We start from the raw sequence: 17,902 nt of genomic DNA on the forward strand, positions 1-17,902 counted from the left end.
TTGCTTAACACAGTCGGGAAGTGAGCATGCGTCTCTACGTGCGTTGCGAGGATCAGGTATGGACTAATGATATTTCTGAAGTAGAGGCAACCACTAGCCAGCTCTGTATTTCTTGTTTAGAATGCTTCACTCTTCCTCTTGACCAGCACGGGGGAACTAAATGTTCACTGGTTTCCAGGCAGTGTGCTGTGGATTGAGTTGTGAATTGTTGGTTGTAAGCAACACTGCTCATCAGAACAAAGATTTTTTTTTTTTTTTACTGGAAATGCGTAAAGGTCGGCCTGAGCTATAGCCTACTTTTCTGCACTGGGAAAGAGGGAAGGGAGCTGATATGGCATCTATATGACATATGATATGAACGATATATAGCGGATGGTCGCTATGATCCTCCGAATACGAGCTCTCCAATTCCACTGGTTACCCATCCTACGCATTACATGGCCTACCAAACTCTATTTCTGCCTCTTAATGACAGCTACAATATCGGCTACTCGAATTTCCTCTCTAATCCACACCGCTGTCTTTCTTTTGCCTAACGTTACACCTAACATTTTCGTTGCATCACTCGTTGCGCAGTCCTTAACCTCTTCTGAATCTTCTTTGTTAACCTCGAGGTTACTACCCCATATTTTAGTACTGGTAGAATGCAATGATTGTACACTTTCCTTTTCAGGGACAGCAGTAAACTGCTAGTCATGACTTGATAATGCCTGCATTATGAACTCCACCCCACCGTCACAGTAGGGCGAAGATAAGCAAAACTGTACACGCCACCACAGCCACTGAACATGGCAAATCAGTTCTTTCATCACTGCCACTGGGATTCAAACCCATGTCCCTGTGGCAATGTACAGTTTGCAAGTGGACGCGCTAACTGCTGCACTATCGTGCAGCTGTGGCGTTTGTCAATTTGTGTTGGGTTTTGCACCCAACACAACAGGCTCCGAGTGGTGGCAGCTGTGCATCAATCTCGGAGGGCACACCAGGCAATACAGTGTAGACCGCTTATAACGTAAGTCGCCGGAGTCACGAATATCTGCACTATAAGCGGTACCGCACTATAACCAAAACAACTATGCTATTGCGATAATGGACACTCCAGGCGCATTTCTGCCGTCGCTGTCACCGTGTTATAGGCTCCGTATTCGCTTACTAAATAAATTAACAAGCACGGTGTCACACGCGCACAAGCAAACATGAACACATCTCGATCATTGACCGCGGAAACAAACTGTGAAAACGGTCGAGTGACAAGGCAGGGCGAGCGAATTGACCTTTGTGCTATCATGCCTCTCGCTTCCAACGCGACCTATAAGCGGCGAGAACACGACGCGCAGCGGACTTTCTCCATCGCAGATTGCTTTCAAGATAGGGCCAAGGCGATCGTATCGCCGAAGTGGATCGTCGCGGATTACGTCCTGCTTCGGTCCACTGAAACCGTTCCGCATTGCTTTGCTGGCGAAAATCCTCTTTTTCTGTTTGTGCCAGTTTCGAATGCAAGTTCCGGATTCTCCGAACGCCCGTGATGTGGCCCGATTTTCGTCTGTCTCCGCACACATGATCACTTTCCTTTTAAATGCGGCATCATGATGAACTCGGTACTTCATGCTGATAGAGCAGACGCAGAGAATGTGAAGACAGACTGTAGACTATTGCCTAAGCACGTGTACTGCAGCACATGGAGGAAGTTACAGTAGCTAGGCTCGGGAGTAGCTTGGCTCGACGCACGTGCGAGGCAGCCATTTTGAAATGCCGACGGCTATATGGTAACGCAGATTTAGGGTCATACTCGATTCTAACGCATATGCAATTTTTGGACCTGTTTTATTGGAAAAAAAGTGCGCGTTAGATTCGAGTAAATACAATATTTGTGGCTTGAGGGGAGCATTTGCCGTCTAGGTTGACTGTCGAACTTCCAGGCAGCCGCACTGCAACCAGTATTTCGTGTCCCACAACTGCACTATAAGCGATACGCGTATATATAGAGTGCTATGGGGAAATTAACGGGAGTCTAAAAAGACCGTATTATATCCGGTCCTACACTGTAAACAGTTACGTTATAAGTGGTCTATACTGTATGTACTGTAGTGAACAAAGAGGACGCTGCGTGCATCACCAAAGAAACACTAGTTGCTTTTCTTGAGAAGGTGGCAGTGTCAAGCTGAACCACGTCATTTTCAACGCATAAGTTGATGAGTACATTGTACAACATATTGCAACAATGGAGTGGGTACAGGAATGCTGCTGTCGCATTAACTGAGTTCAGCATAGAAGGAATTGCTGGACGAATAGAGTTGAAATGGGAAGGGAAATACAGATGGAAGGACAGGCGCAGATGCGCGCTTCAAGTCAACTCAAGTGTTACATAAGGGGGTGTTTACGTAGTATCGACTAAACTACTCTCATTGCCAAAGTCCGACAGTTTTCTTTTCTGTTCCCGTCTTCATCCAGTGAACGCCGGAGGCTCCAGCCCAGTGAGCAGCAGCAGCAGCGTGAGCAGCCAGCATCAGCTCCCATCGCCGGTGTCGATATCAGCCACCACGGTGGTCACGTACACCCCGGGCATCTTCAGCTCCAGCCAACTCCTGCCCACCGCCATCACAAGTGCCGCCGCCGCACTTCCTATCCCGAGCGGTCACCTCGCCGTCTCGGCCGCCGCCGTGGCGACGACTGCGTCTCCCACGTCCAGTCATCCGCAGCTTCTCAGCCTCGCACCGCAGAACGTGTCCTCTGCTGGCGGCAGCAATACATCTTTGCAGAGGTGCGAGTTCTGCCTTTTCTGGGGCACTTAGAGTTGCTGGAACACAGCAAAACTTGTTGATAACGAAGTAAGTTAGTCTTGCCCTTCAAATTGATTACGACAAGGTTTTACTGTTGCTAAATTTTCAAATGAGAATTGAATGAAACGAATTGAGTGAAGAAGGGACCTCCGTCTGGATGACTTGTTACTGTTGTATTCATAATTAAGACTGATTGATTAGTTGAATACAAATGTTCGGAGGAAAAAAAAAACCTCTCAGTACCGCATTGAATACCGAATAGTTTCCAATTTCTAAACAAGGTAAAATATAGAAAGGCTGAAGCGGTCAAGAAGGCTCAGTGCCTATTGAGATGTTCTGCTTCTGAGCCGACACGAGGCTGAGGCAGTCGGTATGTCTATGGGGGCAGAATGCAATGATGCCAGTGTATGTAGATTTAAGTCGGGTTGTCGAAATTAATTCTGCGTTGATTCTGATGAGCAGCAATGTTGGCTTTAAAAAAAATGTTATCAAGGACGCCTATATTTTTCGCAAGGCATCTACTCGTATTTCAGACGTTAAATTTCATACGGAGGCTGCTCTTTCTATTTTTTGGCACCGCAGCTCGTCGATTGCCAGCATCCCATCAATCACAGTAATTTGGTGGATTTGGGGGGCCTGCGTGCAGGTTTCCAAACAGCGGCGGAGGCTCGCAGCCGCGACTGGCGGCCAAGAACGCAGAGGAGCTGCCCCTGCCGCCAGGTTGGACCGTGGACTACACAATGCGCGGTCGACGCTACTACATAGACCACAACACCAAGACCACCCACTGGAGCCACCCTTACGAGAAAGAGGGGCTGCCCACCGGCTGGGAGCGCGTTGATTCTCCCGACCACGGTGTCTATTACGTCAAGTGAGAGCTGAACTCCTTTTGTTACTGTTGTAGGTTGGCGTACTCAGTCATGACTACACCAACTCATCCGCGCTCTGTGCTGATTTCACAGACTTGCGTTGGACATATGAACCAGAATGAGTGCCAGTGAGTTTGAGTGGACGAAAGTATGAGTGACTGTGGGCGAATGTGAGCGGGCGAGCGTAAGTGCTGGTAAGTGTGAGTGGACAGAATTACGAGCATTAGTGGGTGCCAGTAAATGTGAATGTTGGCAAGTATGTAGGGGCTTGAATAGGAGCATGAGTGAGTGCCGACGAGTGTGATTGAGTACAGTAGAACCCCGTTCATACTTTTTTCACTGGACCGGGGGGGGGGGGGGGGAAGGGAAACGTTAGTCAGGAAAACGCAGCAGTGAGGAAAGCTCCAACAATGAATGAAAACGGTGTAGTTTCAACTCGAAATCATTTATTTCTACAAAGTTGCCTTTCAAGGCTAAAAAAGATTTGAGAATGGAGGCTTGGCGTTCATTTAGCTCGCTGGACAACACCACGCGTTTCTCAGTCGCCTGAAAGGGCGCATTGCTGTCAGCGTCACTTTGAGGTGTGACGTACAGTCGAACCTGGATATATTTAATCTGAAAAGGATCACAAAAATGTTCGATATATAGGTAATTCGATATATAAAATAAAAATTTTATACAAAAATTTCAAGGAGATTGTACTGCTGTTCGTCATACACAATAATTTGTTATATGTGGGTTTGGTATATCCGGGTTCGACTGTACCTGCACTGGAGGTCCAGAGCCGCAAGTGCTTGTGCAAAGCTTGGATCTGTTAAATCCCCGGAATCCTGGGGCTCGTGCTCTTCCTCACTCGCGACCGAGTTTGCAATGATCTCGGCGATGCCCTGGCACTGCAACATCATTACGACGGCATCCACGGAGACGTAGCCGTCGTACGAGACTCCGATGGCACCCAGCGTATCCATTGCCTCGCTGCATGCTTTGTCACTAGTGGCTCCTGCTAACTCTTCAGACTCTTCAGTTTGCACCATGGCCGTTTTCACCTCCCCGTCTATGCGGAAGCCACACCTCGCGAAGCAGTGCTGTGCGGTTGATGCACTCACTCCACGCTGTAGTGACATAGTGCATTGCGCAAAGTACGGATATTGTTGCAGGCTGCTGTCCATGGCCAGTACATGCCAAACGGCGCTTCACGATACACTTCTAATAGGAGTGTGATAGGAGCGGCTGTCACTTGCGTGCGGCTCCATGCAGCCAGTTCCGTAGTCAAGCCAGATCAAGGCTCGTCAAAATGGTGGTCAGTGCTCATTGCTCAGGCTAATGGAGGAAAGAAGCAAAATAGGAGAGGCCCTGACGTCACGAATTTGAAGCCGGAAGTGCAGCCATGTAGGTGTGCCAACTTTCTTTATGCCTCCAATCATCTCGCCGGACCACATAGGTGCGAGATTTGAACTTGCATTGTTACGAGCCGCCGGAAGTGTGTGCTGCCGACGTGCATCAAAACAAAGCCTACGAAACTTTTGTAGCAGTTTTAGTTAACCAGATACGCTCCTGTGTTTTTCCGTGGCACGTTGAAGACTACAACGAAGAATTGCGCCATGATTGCTTGAGTGTCTGTTGCTGGCCGACACTCACACTCACCACCCAAAACACAACTTTCAAGCCTACACACCACACTCCAAAGTCAGCTTTTCTCGCAAACAAAATGTGCTGCGCGAAAGACACTGGTTGAAAAAATCTTATCTCACTTTTCAGAGGCCGAGAGCAGCAGCGAGAGCTTCAGGAGCGCGGTTGCTATGGCAACGTTGACGTTTGGGGTACCTGTCCCAGAGCTCTTTTGCGAAAAAGCACACGTGACTTCCGCCACACTTGTCCAACATGTCCGTGCTGGCCGGGGCCTCTCCTATGCTTTACTTCCTCCATGCTCAGGCGGGTTCAGGGTGCCAGATTGCGACATATCATACGGGAATGTTTCCGCAGTTACAGTGCAACAGCAAGGTTTTTAATGCATGGGATTCTATGCGAGCTATGCTGGAACTAGGACTAGGCAAAAACTACCTAGCAGCTGGGAAAATGCAGCACCAGAGAACATAACAGCGGGGTTCTACTGTATAGTATGCGCTTATTGTGCAGACCTATGGTTGTTGTTGTTGATGCTATTGCTGCTGTTCTTGCTGTTGTTGTCTTTAATGTAGCCGCTGCTGTCCTTGTACCGCATGCAAAAATACGAAGTAAAAACAAAATAAAGTGATGCACAAGTGTAAACTTTGCATGATTGAAATTTATCCGACAGCTTTATATAATATTTGATACTTAGAATCCTGCTACTGTTGTTTCAAATAATTCATTTGTAAGTAGGGGTGTGCGAATACTCAAATATTCAATTTTGAATTGAAAACTGAACGTTGAAGTAATTTGATTTGTAAATCGACTATCTAGTATTCGATTTCTCGAATATTCCATTTTTAAAATATCGGTACCCGCAGTGAATGTCCCGACCATGGTCGGTGCCATGATGCGCGCAGCGTTCCCATGGCGCCCGATATCTATTGGTACAGTTAACAAAAATGATGAACTATCGAAACAATTAACGGTACGGGAACGGAGGGAACAACAAAAGCAGCACGTGTGGAAAGCACAGAAGCTGCACTTGTGAAGATGGGGCCGATTAGGCCACCAGAAGACATGCTGATCACATCGGATACACAAAGTCGGTGTGCACGCACACAGATTTGTGCAGTTCACAGCTTTCTACCCACACGCTAGCACATAGACGATAGGCAAGTGTGCTCGCAGCAGTTGCTAGCTCCATAATACGCTCCATTGTAGGCCGGGGCAGCAGCGCAGACGATGTGCAAGTGACAGCAAACCAGGGGTGACTCCGCTCACACTGCATACACTCAACGCACTCGACAAACACTAAAGTAGTGCAAGGGAGAGGAATTCTGCATGTGCATCGTCCACGTGGTACGACGTTCAATTCGGCTAGCAAAATTTTGGGTGGCATTTCAGATGCTAAGTTCACGTGAACAAAGCTCGCTTTCTTGAATCGAACGAGTAATTTCAATTCGTGCGAGGCTAACTAAAATGAGGGAAACAAAGTGTGACACCTCAACACAACGGTCCACCAGGTTGTGTCCCTCCACGTGCGACAGGCGGCTTCGTAAAGCCTTAAGCCTAATGCGCCGCTAGCCTGACAACAACCGGCACCAAAAAAAAAAAATGGGCACAAGCACAGGCAGCCGCGAGGAGACGTTAGCTCTGTGAGGTGGTCCTACCCCGCTCGGTGCACATAGCATCCGAGTTGACGGCGCCCACTGTCCCAGACGGTGTCGGAGCGCCCGGTGCCAGGCCGCAATACCAGTCAGCCTGTAGCGGCACCCGTGGCCATCCGGCTCCCTGAGCCGCGACTTCCGGAGTCAGATATAGAAGAAGCTATTTACATAAGAAATTCGGCCCACCCACGAGGCTTCCGCACTCACTCGTTTTAGGCTTGCCAATGCTCCTCGGGCGCTAGGCCTCGCTCTCCCAGGATGCAGACCACGTGGCTCTCCTACCGACGAGTGTACTTCAACAAAACACCCGCGAAAAGGCTTAGCATGTTGAAAAGTTCAAACACGCTACAGCAACCGTCACCTCGCTCAAGAAAGCACACCGCCGACACTAGCGATCAACATCCACGCTAGGACTACGCTTCGGTTGAAACAAAGGTTGTCTCGAACCGAGCGAAACTGTTAAAATTGTCGTCCGATGCCCCAAGAGGTCCACGTTGGGCAGCCAGATGGCTGACGCGCCCTGCCGGCTAGAACATTCACATGGGCGCGCAACAAATCAAGGAAGTCTGACTCACCGCGACCCAATAGCGAGCGAATATGTTCGCCCCATACTTTGACACCATCGCCTAGTCGTTCACGTGTGCGGTCACGCGAACGGTGACGCGTTCCAACGATCCGTGTTCGTCCATACCGGTGCCCCGCTCCGAGCCACGCGAGACGTCTCGCGAAGCGTGGATCGGCGCACGCGCGGGACGTCCGCGTCGCTCACCGATCCCAACCCAAAGAGGAACAGCCTTCTCCCTTTTGCGCCCACCTAACCCCCCCGCCGTCAGGTGGCATTAGCAGCACAACACTAGCGCCATCTCTCGTAATAAGCTGCAACTACGCCGCCGTGAAGCTATGCAGCGAAGCTGGATTACGGGAGCCATGCGGGGAAAACAACATCAGGGGACGCGTGAGAGTCGCGCATCCCCACAGAGCCACCTGAAGGAATTTTAGTAAAACTTCATTTGGGCCTAGTTGCTACATTATTCTGAACTTAAACTTACAGCGCAAACTCCTAAGACGAACCACAAAAGGATGATACGACACACAAAAGGCACAGTGTGAAGCAGCCATGAGCCACTCGCAGCAAACGTCGACATGATAGCAACAAAGTCCCTGCAACGACGGATAACCGCGGACTGCACTTTCGCGTTCCGCAGATACGGCCCCTGATTTCTGCACGTAACTCTTTTTCTTGGGTCACTTCATCAAGCAAGTGCAGCATGAAACAGTACACCACTCACGAAAGTGGTTGTCACGATAATGAGACAAATGTTGAAACAGTCCATTTCCAGACGCCACTTAGACGAGAAAAGTTTCGCGAGTGCGGGCCCTGATTTTTGGATGAACCTGTCACTTTCTCTCTCCCTCTCTTTAGCCACATCACCAAGCAGGCACAGTACGAGCACCCGTGCGCCACCCAGTACGGACAGAGCGGCAGCTCGCCCCCCATGGGCCACCTGCCACCTCCCCAGCACACAAACTTCCACCAGCACAGCGTGCTGGTACCAGCCAACCCTTACCTCACAGAAGGCAAGTAGCAGACGATTCCTCCAGTTTGATTTTATTGCGATGGCAATTATACGGACACTGCAACCACGCTTGTGGCATTGCCATCATGTCCCGGACAGACATGTGGCATTGGCATGATTATGCCAAAACAGTGCAGGGTGGGTGAAATGGGCAAATGAGGATGGGTGAAACAGACAACACAATGCACTGGTACAACCCAGTACATTGTGTTGCCTGTTTCAGTCGTCCCGTCGTTTGTGCTGTTTCACCACAATGAGCGTAAATGAACTAGCCTAGCTCAGTATCACTGACATGATGTCCTGGGCAGACAACCTTCATGAGGGTGTGCCCTCATGAAGGTGGTCTCACCTTCACCTGTCCTCGCCCTGGTGAGGACAGGTGAGGGTGAAAATAGACAATTTTCATGCCGATTTCTATAAATTGTGCTGTTTGTGTGTTTCCTTTAACAGAGATCCCAAAGTGGCTCTACATCTACTCAAGGGCACCTCAGGAGTCTGACCACAAGCTGAAGGTGCGAGCGTGCCACTTGCTTTCTTGTCTAGACCTTTTTACTGCTCTTTTTTTGTTTTTGTTTTTTTTAGTCCAGAGGAAGACACACCAAGAAATTCTGCAGAAGGCGTCGATGATGATTGCCAGTGTAAGCAAATATCTCAGACAAACGAATGAGCGAGCAAGCTAACGAATGAGCATTTTCCTCGCCGAGTCTGACCACCGACCAACCACGAAAACGGCCAGAAGAGACAGAAAAAAAAGCTATTCACTTCAAAAAGCAGCCATTGTGGATGCTTGAGATGTGCGGTGTTTTTGTTCCTGCAGAGGGTATTCACCGCATAGCTTCATACAAAAATTACTAGAGAATACTCTGGCACTAGCATCTACTGAAACAGTAAGAATGTCAGTTCAGTCAGCATGGGAGGAATGAAGTTGCCTAAATTTTATCCTTCTGGCTTCAAACGACTTCTCTGTGACTTTGCAAATTGATCATATTCAGCAAAATGTAGGCAGTGTCCAAATCCACGCCCCAGCGGCGACTCTCTTCGAGTAAGAAAAACGGATCTCGAAAGCTGCAAGAGCCGGAAGTGATTGCAGAGCCAGGAACACGTCACAGTCACTGGGGTTTAGACGTCACCTAATTTGTTATAAATGCAGCAATTAGCAGTGATTATGTGTGCACAGAGACGTATTGCCTTGATGCGCTTAGAAAATTCAGACAGGTAAAGCGCAATAAATAATGACGCAAGGATGTCTTAAGCCACAAGCACCAGCATCAGACAAATTCACGTGCTATCCACCATTCATGTGGCAGCTGAATGTCTGTAACCGCTTTGCCATGGTTCGCTCTAGTAATTTTTATAGCAAACTCTATGGTCACAAGAGGTTGTTGTCGATAAGATAAGGTGCAGATTACAAAGTGTAAAAACACCATCTAGTTCTAACTTTCACATTACAGTGTAATCTTGTTGATAGGTTCCTCGCTGTTCTGTTTTCCCAGCTGCTACATCACGTTTTTGTGGTCCCGACCTAAATCCCATCGGCTGCTATGTATTATGTTCCCATCTGATATGCCGCCATTCCACAATATTCCCACATCTTGCATTGCATTTGAATGCAGCGGTCGCGTAAATTTAGCAGTGCAGAGGCAAGATCGCCCTCATTCATTGCTTTCAAGGCGATGAATGTATATTGTCAAGCTGCACCCCGAAATGCTGAAAGTATGCGATCATCAGTCACGTTAAGCGTGTCTTGGCATGGTAGTGTTGTTTGCCTGGTTACCTGAAGCCAGCTTTGCCGCAATACAGCCGTGTTATGTGGTGAAGCATGTTAAGGGTGAAAAGGGGCCACTGTTACGGAACATAGTATGTGCTTCTAAATTATACGCGCACCGTCTCCGCAGTACGAGCACTGAGACATCTAATAACTGTACTGGCAGTCATTTTGAGCTGTTTTTGAGATTTGGGGCCTTCCTCACTGTTAAGTTTTCTCGGCTGTTACGTTTTTCTTCCGCAGTTCCTTGAAAAACTTATCAACGAGATTCTACTGTAGTTATCTGTGGAGTCAAAACTTGGAGGGTAACAAATAAACTTGAGAAGTAGCTAAGGACCTTGCAATCAGTAGCGGAATGAATAACAAAAGCTGTAATGTTAAGACAAGATATAGCCAGTGGGTCGCTGATATTGTAACCGAGATTGAAACAGAAAAAGTTTAGTTGGCCAGCTCGCGTGAAGCGTAGAACAGATGCCCGACTGGTCTATTAGTGACAAGAAATGGTTGCAAGAGAAGTTAAATGCAGTTGAAGGCTGCTAAGGATTAGACGAAGTGATAAGATAAAAAAATTTGCAGACATAGGTTGAAGTCGGCTGACACAAGACAGGGGTAATTGGAGATCGCTATAAGAGGCTTTTGCTCTGAAGTGGACATAAATGATGTAACCTTAAAATGGCGGTAAAGAACCAGACAGTGCCATAACTGTCAGTCGTGAACCTTAATTCTTTATTGGGCAGACTTGTGCTTAGAGAAACAACTCTAAAAGCACTATGATAGCGCCAAGCACAGTTGTCGGTCATTTAAATCTGATCTCGCTGGTTGTGTCTCTGCTATTTACACATGTATCACTGTGCGTTCCAGACTAATCACTGGTGCTCGCATACATTGAAGTATCTGCAACACTATTTGCATCATGTGCGCAATCGGATTAGACAAGACTCTCTTGGCATAGAATCGACGACAACATTAAAGAGATTTCGTATACAGCATGCTCGTTTTGTGCCGAGTGACAAATCGGTAACGGCGACAATCTCGTGGAAAATAGTCACCTTCAAAAATCAAAACAATGTACGCAGATTATAAAACAATGTGAATGATGATGAAGGACTCTGCCCTCACAAAGGCAAACAGAAACTTTGGTATTCATTATTTATTTATTTCACACAAAAATGTACCAGGATTGTACAAATTGTGTTGAGGAAGGCGAGGGAAAAGCTGCATGCACAGCAGCTGGACTGGCCCCAGCTCCCCATTCACCCAGCAACAGACAGCACAGTTTAGTACATAATTATGATAAATCAACCAGTCAGAAAAAAAGAAAGTTCGTGAGATGATACCATTGTATACCATAAGCATTTCGCACCTTTATTTAAAGGGCCCCTAAACCACCCAGAGGTTGAAATTTAGTTGTGGTGTTGCAGTTGTACACGAGTCTGCAACGAAGACGTAGCTGCGAGAATTTTTTGAAATGGTGCCATAATAGTGGAGTTACACGCGTTTGATGATCGAAACATGGCGCTCGCTTGTTTCGCACTTTCCTTCACTACACTCCGTTGGTCGGCTGGTCTCTCCTCCTCGCCGAGTGCTCCTCCAAAGGTCACGTGACATACGTCATTGCCAACGCGCTTTTCAAAACACTGTCCACTTCCGGTTAAGGCACGTCCACGCTAGCAGCAAACATACCGACGGCGAACCGGCCTCCAGTGCCGTAGAACGTATGCCTCGTGAGACGTGTCCAAAGTAGATGGCAGTTCGGCAGGCGTACCATCCACCGCACGACCGACGGGCCAATCGACGACCGCGAAGCTGTGCACCTCCGCCACCGGCGACGCAAACATCGACTGCAGCTTCTGTTCCAAGCAAAATAATTTCCGGTAGATAAAATGATGCCTAAATTGATGCCTAAATGCCTAACATTTTATGAAAAACGATATTCACTGTCAAACGTTAAACACGAACGAGAGCTCCGATACTTGTCGAGCCCAGCTGCAGTGCACGGCTACCGACGCCAGACGATCGGCTCGGCTGTGCTCGCATCGCAGCCAATGGTGCCGCTAATATAAGCGTATTTTCTTCTTTGTGTACAATTATTGCGTTGAGCGAGAACGGTAAGAAAAATATTCCGGCTTGTGAGCGTCGGTGATTCATTCCGAAGCGCCATCCGCTTTATCTTTGAAGTTAACCGGAGAAGGCCTAGCGACGACATCGGCGCCGTCGAGCGATCAGCGGCGGTGAGGCTGCCGGCGGTGCCAAAATGACCACTCCTCGGTTGCTGATTGGCCACTTTGCTGTAAAGCTGTCGCACAAATGGGGACCGTCGCACAAATGGGTCCCGGTCCCATCCTCTCTACGACAAGGAAATCTCACCGTTTGGGGCAAAACTGCTGTCGGACGAGGTCCCGCAAATGGCCAACGGCGTACGGTGCGTTGCTGTGCCGGTAACGTGGACAGGCCTTAGCAGCGACTCCGCGCTTCATGGCTACCTGCTGTTGTTGCCGTGCCAGCCCGTGCTCATGCGAAGTGTGCCGCTATGGACCCTGTGTTGCGCGCACGTCTAGAAAGGCCACTTTTAGACCCTGTTCGCGCAGCTAATCAGACCTAAGCACCACTGTGTTGGAACGCGAGCAATTTGGCACTTGCGTTGTGGGTCGTAGTTCCCAATTTGTAAGTGCCCATAAGCGAGCAACACGACAAGGAAGAGCAGGGAATGCGCGTACCTGCTAGCAGACTAACTGGAAGTCGTAGGTTCTTGTTCGACCAATCGACAGCATCTGCTCCTGGTGGCATTACCAGATACACCCTGGTGACATCACAACGACTGCTGGGGGTACCTGAAAGGCCAGGAGAGGAGCACGGAATTGTTTTTTGAATTTGTGGCGCGCCCGCGGCGCGTAGCGCTGCTGCGTTTGGCATCGTTGATCGGGACAGCGCTCTGAACTCCGTGCACGTGTTTACTTGAAATGTTTAAAAAAATATCAGAGGTGGTTTGGGGCCCTTTAAAGGCATTGCATAATTCTGTTGATGTCTTTTCCCAGATTGTACCCACCGCACTAAATCTTGTCTGTCGTCCTTGACACATAAGAAGTTCCTGAAAAACAGAAAGCCTTTTTCATCACCTCTGCAGTGGAACCTGTTCCGGCTGCCGGAGCTGGAATGCTTCCAGGCCATCCTGAACCGGTTGCACCGGCAAGAGTTGGAGGAGGTGGTCATGAGCTATGAGGTAAAGCGTCTGGCCATAGCCAAGGAGATGGAGCGGCGCCATGCGCTTGAGCTGGCCAAAGGCCGCAAGGCCTCCACCAAGGTACGTTGGCTCCCTTTTCCTAATGGGCATTGCATAACCTGTTCTCGGAGCACATGGGTGCATGCACGGTTGACGAGGAAAACAAGTCAGAAGATGAAATTGGACGCTGATCACGAACCAGATTAGAAGAACACAGTATTTCAGTTTCCACATGGTAGCCTTGTTTGCAATGCACAGAACTAGTATTGTGTTCTCTATGAACAAGGTTCCAGCATCCAGCGTGCTGCACTGGTAGGCAGTAGGGGAAGAGAACATTGCCATCTTTGTCATGCTGTTGCCATCATCACATGGTCTCCATCATGCGGTGATCATCATGCCACTGTTGTCACGTGGTCATCGTCTTGCTGTTGTCATGAAGCCGTTGTCATAACGCAGTCATTGTCATGCAGTAGTGACGATGACTCTTTTGTGGTTTGTTCTCTTGTCGGTCTCCGAACTTTCCGTTAAATCTTCTGATGGTGAAAGAACGTTAGAGGGGTACCTACTTCAAGCAAGCTTATACAGAGAAGTTCCCGAGGCAGGCGAAATCAGCAACAGTAGTCGCCAAAATCAAATCTCTGTGATCTAGAATGCAATGTGTTGCTTGTCAAGTCTGCTGTTCCTAGTTAGCTGCTGCATCTTAAGCTAAATCATCGATAATAAAGTGCATACATATTCCACCAAGGTAAATGCTCAGAGCAGAATTGTTTTTAAATGTGTGCTATCTCCTCCCCTCTTCCGTGGTATCCACATCCACATGATCGTAGCCACATGATCTTTTACGAATTTTAATGTTCACTGTTTGGCAGATATGTGCTTTCCTTATCCGTGTGTGAGCTTGCGTGCATTGAATGGGACTTTACAACTTTCTTTTTTTCTGCATGCGAACGGAATTTTGCGACACTTGTCGATGGTTGTGTCCATCCCTTCCTTTCTCCTTTCTCTCTAGTTATGACTGCTCCGTGGAGAGAGAGGAAAACCTTGGGTGCGGCACCACCACCTCCTAGTCACAAGAACGTCTGCGTGCCGCAAATGTCATTGTGCCCTGCCCGCTGCTTCAGCTTTGTCCTTGCTATGCAGCTTTGGGGGCCGCGCTGGTCGTGCGTCCTCAACGCTGCTTCTTCTTTGTTAATGGCTGCGCGGTGAGAAAGTGTTTTCTTTCCCTTGGAATGCGGAGCGTGTGTTGCGCGTGCTGGGTTTCGTTGTTGCTGTTGTTATCACTCATTCGACTCGCAGGCTTGATCAAGCAAACGGACAGTTTTGCATGTCCTTAAGCTTATTACCATTTACGGAGTACCAGGTTATCGGAGATGTAGACGTGAGCAGACGTGTTGGTGGCGGCATCTATTTTCGTAAAGCAGATAGCTTTCTTTGGCTCTTTTGTCTGTTTTCGTGGTGGCCAGAGGTTGTGGGTGGTTGCACTTTCACTGTCAATACAAAGGCATCTGTGTAAAGGGCGTGTGCTCTCGCGCAATCGAGTTGTGGGTCTTGTTATCGAAGACCAACTAATTCGTCGAAGACCAACTAAAACTCTTTGAGACACACATGTGGTCCACCTATATCACTACATGTGCTGGTTAACGGCTCTGTTCTTTGTGGAGTTATGCAGCGAAACAACAAATGCTGCCCAAATATTCTCACTGCAACAAATATGCACCTTCAAGCACATCATTCCTTTAATGGCTATTCGTTCAAATTGACAATCGTCATAGACACTTTACGCACAATTGATTTTTTTCAAACTGCTTGTCCTGCAGCATAGATTTTTGTCTAAACAAAAGCGCGGAGGCCCTTCTCATGTTGAAATTGCACTAATGGCTTAACGTACTTCTATGAGCCAACGCCTGTAACTGCCAGTTTGATGTATTTGTAGCTCGGCAGATTGTGCCACAAAACTTAACAACAGAGGACTCGGAGCTATTATTTTAGTGACCACCCATATTTTACCTAGCTGCTGGCGTAAAGCATTGTCAGCAGCGTAATCGTTAACATGCAGTCCTTTCTTTTATTTACCTTCTGCAAGAGCACTCGTCTAAGACAAAAACGCTGCTAACCTGTCATTCGACAATGTGTCACAAGATGTTGTTGCCAGCGTTGTTACTGCTGTCCACGTCTCTGGTAATCCGGTATTCCATGAAGGGACAAACTAGAACTCTTTAATACCTGTGCCACATGGGCAAGAAGAAATTGCATTAACTGCTTAATGCCTTGCTTAATGCCATTCATGCAGTACACTTGCTTAATGGCATTAAAGCCTGGCATTAGAGCACTGCGCCTCTTGCAGCGGCGCAGTGCTTTCTTACAACTCATCCAATGGTTAAATGCGTATTTTCTCCATCCCAACATTGGCATATACAAGCGCACACCATCATCGCAGCATTCAATGCGATTGGAAATGCACTTGTAGCAAGAACTTCAGGTGCAATGGCATTAACTTGGGTTTTAGAAAATGGCATTAACCTTGCCTGTGTGGCGTGAGTATAATGTCCCTGGATGAATAGCTTTTGCCAAGTAATGACAGCCGCAGGCTGTTTCCCTTGAAACTTTTGTTTGAATGTGGTGGATGTGTTTCGGTGTACTCGCTGCAATGTTGGTTGCTGGATTGCGTTTTGTGTCGGTAACTCGGAAGTGTAGCAAAAAGAAAGAAACAGAATGTTTGCAGTTCTCTCAGTATTATTGCTTTCATCTACCACGAGCACCAGATGACGGAGCACTTTATGGAAAACACTCTGGACAGCAGTGTTGCAATGGTTGTCGGTACTTGTCTTTTCATAAGAAAAGCTTATCTAAAGACTCTAGATCATGCTGTTAGGTTACCGAGAAAGTTGATCCAGCTGTTATATACATATGCTGGAAGGTTTTGAAGCTTGTGTATTGTTTGTTTGGAAGCTTGTGTATTGTTAGTTTTTTGACAGAATGCTATGCAAGAGCGCTATGAATGGCTGTTTTGTGGGATGCAGAGTGCATTTTAAGAAGTATGTCTGCCATCACGAAAAAAAAAAAAAAAACAACCTTGTAGTTTGCTGAGAGATAATGTGGGTCTTAAAAAAACTGAGCATTTAGACAGTAATTGCTCTCAGTCAGGAAACCCAGTCCTTCGCATTTGCAGCAAGGGCAGGGGGATGACGACAGAGTCGTTAAAAAAAAGATAGCTTTCCTACCAAATCCAGGAAACGGACAGCTTGATCCGGTCGCCTGGCTTTGGAACTGCCAAGCCTGACTGAGAGGCTAGGAACATGCAAGATTCAAGTTTCAGTCTAGCTTACATTCATGCATTCAGTTCATTGTAATTACAACCTGCTGCAAGAAATTATTGCAGATGAGTTATGGCTTGCATATGAACGGAGTACTGGCACGCACTTTAGAAGTTGTAGAACTTTCTACTGGTTTGCTTCTCGCACATAATAGACGACACTTGGCAAGTACAGTTGAACATTGTTATAACTAAAATACCATATCTAATATTCGTTAGAAGCATATATTCGTTACACATTGATATTTGTAAAAAAGATTCTAAATTGACTTAGTTATATCCATTAATTATGTCTGTTCCTTTTATTTAGGTTTGACTGTGAAGGTTGGGAAACAAAAGAGAATTCTATACTAAAGTTGGTCGCGAATCGTTGGACTTGACGTCGTACATGTTTTTACAACGCCATGACACAGAGCAAAATTTTCTCAGTGCTGTACACACTATTTTCGGCTACGCTCATGTCTGGGGCCACAATGGTTGTATAAACAGAGCAACCCAGTGTATCGTGACTTACTGACTCGTCTGCCTAGTAGGTACCAAAACTGGTTCATAGAAAAAAAGTACATATTACAGTGAATTATTTAGGGTGCGCATGCTTGCCAGAATTTTTTTTTTTTTTTTTACTGTATTGGAGGGTATGTGCCTTCAATTAATGCAAAAAAGAAAGAAATCTCAGTGCTTCTTTAACTTGCAGTTTTGGAAGCCACTCATTCTGCCAAGAAATGAAGCTGTTTTGGATGATTGAAAAAGTTTGCCGTGAGATGTTAAAAAATAATGGGTAATATGAAACCGTTTAATTTAGTAAACTGGAATTTTTGCTACGGAATGAACCATATTTGGTTGAGTATACAGCTTCAGTAGGTGTGAAGTGTTTTTGATGGCTTCAAGACTTTTCCAAGACCCAGGTGTTTTATACTTGGAATGGTTTGGGAGCAATGATTGTTGGGTTACTCATGCTTCCCACGTTAAGGGTTTACGTAGTTGTCTGCGTGCAGTGTGGTTAATTAGTGTGCATTCAAGAAAGAAAGTGTTGTGCATTTGAGAAACATTAATCGTGTTAAAAACCTACTCAAAGACCAGTGTCAGTAGGAGTATTGTTA

The 17,902-nt window shown here is 47.2% G+C and overlaps 1 protein-coding gene across 1 annotated transcript in view; it reads left to right on the top strand.

The window, feature by feature from the left end:
• Positions 1 to 17,424, top strand: part of LOC119457892 (scaffold protein salvador) — a 30,106-nt gene extending 12,682 nt beyond the window's left edge. The window contains exons 6-11 of the mRNA XM_037719656.2: positions 2,452 to 2,761; positions 3,427 to 3,651; positions 8,351 to 8,505; positions 8,955 to 9,016; positions 13,394 to 13,570; positions 14,499 to 17,424. Coding sequence (XP_037575584.1) covers positions 2,452 to 2,761; positions 3,427 to 3,651; positions 8,351 to 8,505; positions 8,955 to 9,016; positions 13,394 to 13,570; positions 14,499 to 14,504 — 935 coding nt within the window. The 3' untranslated portion in view covers positions 14,505 to 17,424. The remainder of the gene's footprint in view (positions 1 to 2,451; positions 2,762 to 3,426; positions 3,652 to 8,350; positions 8,506 to 8,954; positions 9,017 to 13,393; positions 13,571 to 14,498) is intronic.
• Positions 17,425 to 17,902: the final 478 nt, after the last annotated feature.

Source organism: Dermacentor silvarum, chromosome 7 (genome assembly GCF_013339745.2).
Source record: "Dermacentor silvarum isolate Dsil-2018 chromosome 7, BIME_Dsil_1.4, whole genome shotgun sequence".
NCBI lineage: Eukaryota > Metazoa > Arthropoda > Arachnida > Ixodida > Ixodidae > Dermacentor > Dermacentor silvarum.